Source organism: Hibiscus syriacus, unplaced genomic scaffold (genome assembly GCF_006381635.1).
Source record: "Hibiscus syriacus cultivar Baekdansim isolate YM2019G1 unplaced genomic scaffold, ASM638163v2 tig00111303_pilon, whole genome shotgun sequence".
Taxonomy (NCBI): Eukaryota; Viridiplantae; Streptophyta; class Magnoliopsida; order Malvales; family Malvaceae; genus Hibiscus; species Hibiscus syriacus.
Genome location: NW_024063049.1, coordinates 343,279 through 352,680, shown reverse-complemented (window position 1 = coordinate 352,680; position 9,402 = coordinate 343,279). Strand labels below are relative to the sequence as shown.

At 39.4% G+C, this 9,402-nt stretch overlaps 1 protein-coding gene across 1 annotated transcript; it reads left to right on the top strand.

The window, feature by feature from the left end:
- The first annotated feature begins 327 nt into the window (after positions 1-327).
- On the top strand, positions 328-2,441 carry LOC120158054 (galactan beta-1,4-galactosyltransferase GALS1-like). Its single transcript, XM_039168992.1, has 2 exons — positions 328-1,549; positions 1,777-2,441. The coding sequence occupies exons 1-2, from the start codon at positions 452-454 to the stop codon at positions 2,182-2,184; spliced, it is 1,506 nt and encodes a 501-aa protein (XP_039024923.1). The 5' UTR covers positions 328-451; the 3' UTR covers positions 2,185-2,441.
- Positions 2,442-9,402: the final 6,961 nt, after the last annotated feature.

The window sequence follows — 9,402 nt, the reverse complement described above, 5'->3', positions numbered from 1 at the left end:
TTTAGAGTCGAGTCTGGAAAAATGAATTGACTTTTTTTTTTTGGTTAAATTTTTTTAGGTTAGGTCGAGCTCGAGGTCATATCAAATTAAATTAAAATTGAGTAAAACTCTTAAGTTTTAAATTTAGATCATATGATAAAAAGTTTGATTTGTCTAGATGTTTATCATATTAGATATCTGTTTATTAATCAATTAATAAATTAAATATTAATATTTATTAAAAAAAACATGCATGATTACAAAAATATATAAATAGTCTTGTATTATTCCATCGACGGATGCCAATTGAAAGCTGTCTAGTGCTCACCACCACCAGATAAGAACAAAATAAAATACACAAAAATAGCGTCGGTATGATCTTCTCTTGACCCTTGCTTTTTCCTTTGTTTTTTTGTTCGAACAGTAAAAGAAAATTTCACCACCGCAATAACCGCCGCAACCGACACCCAAAATGAGGAAGGAACCACCGCCCTCCTCCCACACTTCCACCACCACCACCACCACCACTACCACCTTCGGGAAACTATTTGTTTGCGTCGAAACAAAACTATTAGTCGCGACATTGTTATCTTTTACTTTAGTTATGTTCCTCTGGCATCTCCCTCCTTACTACCAGAACTTCGTCTCCACCGCCCGTCCTTGCACCGCTCCACTCACCACCTCCGTCGCCGTCTCCGCCGTTGCCAACACCACCGCTACAAGTTTGCTATCCACTAATGTTTCACTTCCTTACACGGCTAAACCGATAGCTAAAAAGTACAACTCGGTTCCTAAACCCAAACCCAGGGATCCGAACAGGCGAGTCTTCGAAGCCTACGGTAACGCGGCGGCTTTATTTGTTCAGATGGGCGCTTACAGAGGCGGACCGACGACGTTCGCGGTGGTCGGATTGGCTTCGAAGCCCGTTCACGTCTTCGGCAAGCCGTGGTTCAAATGCGAGTGGATCTCGAACAACGGATCTTCTTACCGATCCAAAGCTTACAAAATGCTACCCGACTGGGGCTACGGCCGAGTCTACACCGTCGTGGTGGTGAACTGCACCTTCCCGTTCAACCCGAACCAAGACAACACCGGCGGGAAGCTAATGGTGAACGCTTACTACGGCGAATCCCAGAAAAAATACGAAAAATTCATGGCTCTAGAAGAATCGCCCGGATCTTACAACGAATCGAAATTCCAACCGCCGTATCAATACGAGTATTTGTACTGTGGATCGTCTTTATACGGGAATCTCAGCGCCGATAGGATCCGCGAATGGATGGCTTACCATGCTTGGTTCTTCGGACCCAGCTCTCATTTCGTGTTCCACGACGCCGGCGGGGTGTCGCCCGATGTTATGGCGGTTCTCAAGCCGTGGGTCCGAGCCGGGAGAGCTACGGTTCAGGATATAAGGGACCAAGCCGAGTACGATGGGTACTATTATAACCAGTTCTTGGTGGTGAATGATTGTTTGCACAGATATCGACATTATAAAACTTGGATTAATTTCACTAAAAGCCCCCAATTTATCCTCGGATATCAATTTAGTCCTAAGCTTCAAATCTTACTAGTATTGTTGTATGAATCAGTTTTTTTCTGTTCATACAATAAATACACATAAATTTATAATTTGATTCACGTGTTAGATATTTTACGTGTAGTATTTGAGGTATAACATGTACGTTTGTAAGATCAGGTTTACAAACGGGCTTGATTGATATGATAGTAATGCTTTGAGTCTATTAGAATGTTTTAAAGTTCGGATTTAAGAGATGATTTGATTCATGATTCATATGATTTGTCAGGCAATGGGGATTTGAGAAGCTACTCTTCAGAGATTCAAGAACCAAGATTCGACGTGATCGGAAATACGCTATCCAGGCAAAAAACGCATACTCAGCCGGAGTACACATGTCGGAGAATGTGATCGGGAAAACATTACACAATACGGAGACAAAGATCCGTTATTACCACTACCACAACACGATCACACACCATGGAGAGCTATGTCGGGAGTACCTCCCCGACACCGCGAAAACCAATGTGAATTGGTTCAACAAGTTGCCTTATGTCTACGACGACAACATGAAGAAACTAGCCAACACCATCAAAGAATTCGAGCTCAAGACCATCGGAAAGAAACCCGAAGCCTTAACTAACAACGACCTAATTGATCCGATCCAGATGGATTCGGCCCAAAACTAATCCGATCCGGCCAAGCATTTTTGGGGATCAACTCACGTGCTTATTTGTCATCATTCTTGGATTGGGAGTTGCTTGAGCTTTACTCCTCCATTGCAGCCATGGATTTTTTAGTTTCGACCCCACAAGTACTAAAATGAATGGGAAAAAGCTGGAAAGAGGGACCAATGTATTGGCTGTATAGGCGAGTGTTTTACTTGTATCAAAATTGCGCATAGGGTCCCCTTCTTTTATAATAATTAATTTTTTATCCTTATATCTATGGTGGGAATACTTGTAACATTTATTTTCTTTACATTTTTTTATTTGTTCCTTTTTATGTTTTTGCCTTATGGATTCATATCAGTGATAAATTTATAGCTTCTGATTTTTTTTTAATAATAACATAAATTATTTATATTATTGAATGTGCAAAATCAATTATGTTTAAGAGTTTTAGTAGAAATAATTAAATCATTTTTGTTAAATATTGGACTGTAGGCATATTAATCAGATCGTCAATTTTTGATTTATTCAATAATAGTTGAATACGGTGGAATTCTTGTAAACTATTCTGAAAAAAAATCAATTAAAATATATCATTTAAACGTGATTTGTGATTTGGATTTAGAGAAATTATACTCAACGTAAAATAAAATTTGATTTTTATGATAAAAATATACATTTAACTCAATAAATATATATTTATTTTTATTAAATAAAATATGACTACAATTAAAAATATACAAAGAAAAATATTATAATAATAACTTTAAAATTCAATTATACTATTATTATTGAAACATATTGAATAAAAAAATTCAACCTAAATTAGAATCTAGACTTAACTTTTTAATAAAAATGAATCTTATTAAATTAAATTCAAATTTATTAAATTCAAATCGAATATTCACTATATAAATCATATTCTAAATTGTTCAATAACTGAAGTTTGAAAGTACTGTTATGGTAGATAAAATTATTTACCTTGCAATCAAAGAAACAATAATACAAGCCTAACTGTACGCGCTTGGATGAGCTGTACGCTTTACTTTGGGAACGTGTCTACACAGCTCCCACGTGGCTTCGTTCCACTAGGTTTGGTGGGGACTACGACTTGGTTTGTTACCCAACGACACGACAGAATGACGGCGTCGTCGTCATCACGGAACGCAGAACATTTGCCGTCAATCACGTGGCTAGTAGAATGACGGGGTGCGTGGGTCGCACCTGGCAGCGTTTTGATTTGCGAGCTGGCAGACACGTGTAGGGCTTCCAATGAAGCTGTCACATGCAAATATTATCTTGTTATATTTTCTAGGTTTACTTTGATGTTTGATTAAAGTTTAAGATAAATTATATGATTAGTCACTAATCTATCCTTTTTGTCATTAATTTATGCTTGTTTACTATAATGAAAACCCATTTTCATAAAATAATAATAAAGTGAAAGCAATTCCTCTCTATATAAGCAATGAAGGTGAGATCTCAAATGCTTAAAATGTTTGTAAAAGTGAAAGCATATTTATCATAAATACTCCGATTTGAGTTAACTTCTCTCAATATACGAGCAAGTACATATACCAATATATATAAGGGATGGATTGAAGGATAATGGGATGGATTGAAGGATGATGGAGATAAAAGGTGATTTTTTCGAAAAATCATCGGTGATCGGTATATTTATCGATCAGTATATTTATCGATCTAATACTGGTCAAATTATATTTCTCGATCTAACACCCGTAGCAGTAAAGCGCACTCCCTGAATCGCGCTATACGCTGATTTGGCACCACGTGGGCATAGCGCGCCCCCTGCCCCGCGATATACGGTGATCTGACGCCACATGGGTATAGCGCGCTCCCTGATCCGCGCTATACCTGGGTATCCGACACGTGGGGTATAGCGCAGTACAGGGGCACGCTATACTCCTAAATACCCGGCCCTTCACGTCCCAATCCTCCCTATAAATACCCTATCCTCAATCACTTTTATCACACCAAATTCTATAAATTTCTCTCAAATACTCTATTTTTAAGGTATATTTTATAATATTTTTACTATTATGTATTTACTTTATTTAATATTGTACTAATATAATTCTTTTGCAGATATAATGGAAGGCAGTCTACTTCGCTCGGGATGGAAATCATATATCTACACTTTGCTGATACGGTAACATTTTAACGTTTAATTTAATTTAAATTATTAGTAATATTTAGTTGATTTATTTAATGCATGATTATTAGATTAAGAATTAAATATCTCGACACTTTGCTGATACGATAACATTTTAACGTTTTAATTTAATTTAAATTATTAGTAATAATTAGTTGATTTATTTAATGCATGATTATTAGATTAAGAATTAATTTTTGTAATTATTTATTTTTAGGAGAAGGATCGTGTATTAGATCCTTTTATTAGGAATCTTAAGTTAGTGATACCCAGTCGTGTCTTGCCGTATTTAGTAGAGGCTGGATTCGATTACATAGGTAGATATCAGGGTCACTGTGAGATAGAGCCAGACCTGATTTCTGCCTTAGTAGAGCGGTGGAGGCCGAAGACCCACACATTCCATCTTCCGTGTGGAGAGCGCACGATCACGCTTGAGGATGTTTCTATGCACCTGGGCCTTCCGGTGGATGGATATGTGATATCGGGGATAGCTTCCGGTTCTTGGACTACTTTGTGCTGGGATAGTCTAGGACGTGTCCCGAAAATTTTTATCGGAGGTAGGATACCGTTAAATTGGTTAGATGCCAATTTTCGGGAGTTGAGCGCAGACGCCTCTGAGGATGAGGTTAAGATGTATGCACGGGCATGCATACTGTAGCTGATAGGAGGGTTGCTGATGCCGAACAAATCGCGCAACCTAGTTCACTGCATGTGGTTGCGACATCTTAGCGACTTTCTTCTCGTCGGATCATTCAGTTGGGGCTCGACAGTTTTGGTTTTGCTGTACAGGGAGATGTGTGGAGCCAGTGACTACAGGCGTAATGCTATCGACGGATGTCTCCTGTTGCTGCAGTCTTGGGCATGGTATCGATTGCCCTTTTTATGTCCCGTTGTGAAGAACCCATTCGTATTTCCACTACTTCTGAGGTAATTATAAAACTGATTTTGTATTTTAATAATTTTATACAGCGTATAACAATTTTTTTTCCTTGAATAGGTGGTCTACTGATAGGAAAATTCATCAGGAGCTACCTGATGATTTAGAAAAAATTAGGGTGCTAATCGATCATAAGGCTGGCACACAGGTATGAATTTTAATGTTTAAAAATCGATTTTAGATTATAGTTATATAATTAGATTATTATTTTGATAAAAATTATACATTATTTGTTTTAGTTTGAATGGTTGTCATATTCTACTGATGATGTGAGGGCGGTGATCCCACCTGAGTTGAGGGGTCCATCAGATGTTTAGATGGTGATGGTCCCTCTGATCTGTTATGCGATCGTCGAGTGGTACTCCATTAATCGCGTGCTCTGGCAGTTTCGTTGTTTCAACCAATTCCGGAAGCACCTAGCAATATGGACGAGTTGCATAGCTTAGATAGACACGGCAAGACAGATACAGATTGGCTGGTGAGGCATCATGAGTGGGTCGTGTTGTGGGAGGATCGACATCGGCGCATTCCACGTAGAGAGCCCATTTTTACTGACTTCTTGATGTATGCTGAGGATTATTATGAGTGGTTCAACAGTAACGGGAAATCGTTTCTACTTCCCGAGGATGCACGAGGGCAGACCTTTCCACGACGTCGACAGAGACGTTCACCGACACATCACCATCATCCCCCGACTCGTGGACGGAGAGCAGGTGCTTTCGATTCATCCTCAGCTGCACCAGCAGGACCTTCCCAGTAGCCACCGCAGCCATATATGATGCTGCAACCATATATGATGCCGTCATCGCCTTTCCATTACCAGATGCCGCCGCCGCCGCCTTCACCTGGTTTTATGACCCCGCCACCGTCACATATGATCCCTCCTAGAGGCTATTATGAGTCTATGTTTGCATATCCGACTTGGGGTTCATATACTGGATATTTGGCAGATTCATCCTCATCACCCATGGCCGCAGCACAGACACCTCCTGTACAGTTTTCACACTCAGCGATGTCTGGGTTTTCCCAGTTTTCGCAGGCCGGTGGGATAGTCAGTCATACACCTCCAGGGTCCTTATTCTATGGAGGTGCTTCATCGTCATCAGCTCCTCATCAACCTAATGTACCTGCTCAGGATGACGACGATAACAATGACGATGGTGACGACGACGACGATGACAGCGAGGAGTCAGAACCAGTGATACAAAGAAATCCTCCTCGAGACCGACAGCCACCGCTTTGCGGAACACATTTGCGTCGCAGGCATCGATAAATTTTTTTATTATATTTGTATTTACTTTATTTTGTTTAATTGTAATTTTTTATTATTTCTCATTTAATACTTACTTTATTTTGTTAAATTTGTTGGACTTTTTTTTAATATATTTTAGTTAATTTTGTTTATTAACATTTAATATCAGTTATTGTAATTTGGTTATCATTTACCATTTAATTCTTATTGTAAGTTTGTTGTATTTAAATATCAAATTGTTATTAGTTTGATAAAATTTAATAATTGTGTTCGTTTTTTTAATCTTCATCAGCGATTATCGAATGACATTAACTTGAAGTAAATGCAAATTAAAATACAAGAATTATTATTGATTAAACAAATACATCATTTCCTTATCAATTGTTACTTGATGACAACAGAAGTGGACATGTTTTTCTAGTGTGTCCTAGGTTTCTACAATGGCCATATCTTCTGTCTTGTCTAGATCTTTCTCGAATATCCATATCGCAATGAATTTGATTGGATTTTAGACGACCATGCTCCCTCAATAAACTCGGATTTGGTACAATCGGAAGCCAATCTTGAACCTCATCAGGGTCTTTGTCATTACCTATGGGGGGAAACTCAAATTCGTATACCTTAAAAACTTCAGATAGTAGGTATACGGGATCCACAAAATGGTTATAGTCTTGACGTGTATGCGAGCAAGCTGTTATCACATGAGAGCATGGATACTTCAAAGCTTGAAAAAACCCGTAGTCGTACGCTCTGTCCCTTAGATTTACTCTTAACGACATAGCTTCAATCCATTGAAGAGGTCGGGGCAACTCTGTGATACGAAACATTTCATGCCTTCTAGAGAAACTTGTTACAGACATTCCATTTAATGCAGCAATTTTTTTCTGTAGATCTGCAACTAATCTAGGGTGATGGACATGACCGTCTTGCATCCAGGTTTGAGCTTGTCCCCCGAGCTTCACAAAAAGCACCCCCAAAGGAAAATATGTAATTTTTACCAAAGCCGCTACAGGTAAGTGACGTGCACCATTTAAGGTTGAATTGATTGCCTCAGCCAAGTTGGTCGTCATGTGTCCATATCGATATCCACCATCATATGCGTTCGTCCACATTTCTTTATCGATGAGGCTGATGTAATCGTATCCTTCCTCGTTCTTCGCCCGTAAATCTTGAAGCATTGATTCAAACGTTCGAGGAAGTTGTTCGTAACCTGATCAAAAAATGTATAACTTACTAACTTGCTTTCTTTGCAAAATTAAAATGATCAAAAAATGTATAACTTACTAACTTGCTTTCACTTACCCATGCGCACAATTAATTGACGCTCATCATTCTTCTTGTACCTTCCATGATAGTTCGCAGCAATGTCTCGGAGATAATACCTATGTTGGACAAAAGGTGGTTGCCACATTGGACCCAAAGACTCTATTGCTGCTTTGATCCCAGCTCCGCGATCTGAAATGACATAAATTTTTTTCCCTCGTGATAACATGTGCACGTAAATTTCGGAGAAAAAAAGCCTAAGAATCTGTATCTTCTCCTTCGACAAGAGCAAAAGCAATTGGAAGAATGTTGCGATTGCCATCTTGGACAACTGCCAATAATAAAACTTGATTGTATTTTCCATACAAGAAAGTCCCGTCGATCTGGACCACAGGCTTGCAGTATTTGGCAGCATTAACGCACTGTGGGTAACTCCAAAAAACCTGGTAGAATTGGCATCTATCGCGAAGAACTCGATCATTATGGTATGCATATGAGGTTTCGAAGTCCACAATTGTCCCAGTATTCAACGTCCGCACCAGCCTAAACCAACCTGGAAGTTCGTTGTAAGATGCATCTCATTCGCCATGAAGTTTGACAATGGCATTTTGTTTTGTCAACCAAGCTTTTTTTATAGGAGACGGTGTACCCATACTGCGATTGTATAGCTGAAATCAACATTGCAACAGCTATATGAGAGCTTGCTTTTACCATGGGCATGATGGCTTGGCATATCACTTCAGAGTCCAAGTTCGGATGATCTTGGTTGACCCCTCCAGCACAACATGTGTGAGGATCGTTGTATACTATTAGTTCACATATGTTGTTTTTCCTCTTCATATTCGATACGCGAACCATCCAATTGCATCTGTTTTCGCATCGGGCACAGTAGCATACATATTTTTCGGTCGTCGAACGGTTGACTCTGGACTGAACAGAATTACGGATATTATAATTTTTTATAGCCATCATCGCTTCTTCTTTGCTTGAAAACTCCATGGATAAAGATAACTCACCATTATTTATTGACGAGTAATATCCATAGTCACCGAGATTAGGCATATCCGCAAATTATGGCCCGTACATTGCACCATAATCAACTTCATTCATGTGTGCAGGAGGGTCAGTTTGTGCCACATTTCCTGGAACTTTATCATCATCGGAGTTGAATTGTGGTGATTCTGGGTGAATGAATAGTCCAGTCTCAGCACCATCTGTACCAGGCTCACAAAGCGGTTCTTCTGGTAGAGATGATGGTTCCTCCATGCTCTCCACATTTAGGTCGAAAAACCTACTACTTGCACGCCATCCCCTTGAACTGGAAGGCATATCGATATTGAGATCGAAAAAGCTCGCAGTCGAATGTCTCCTCCTGGAGCTTGAAGCCATCGTGTCAAATGGAAACTGCACAGATGGTTGCGTCGATGGCATCTCCATATGGTCAAAGAAATTTTCAAATGAATGCCTTCCCCTTGAACTGGACGCGGTGTTGCCATATGGATTGTTCGTTGACCCACCTCGGTACATATCGTAAGGAGTTGCGGATGAATGTCTCCCCATTATGGCATTAAAATCATTACACATTACTGTATTCGGGTTGTCAACTTGATC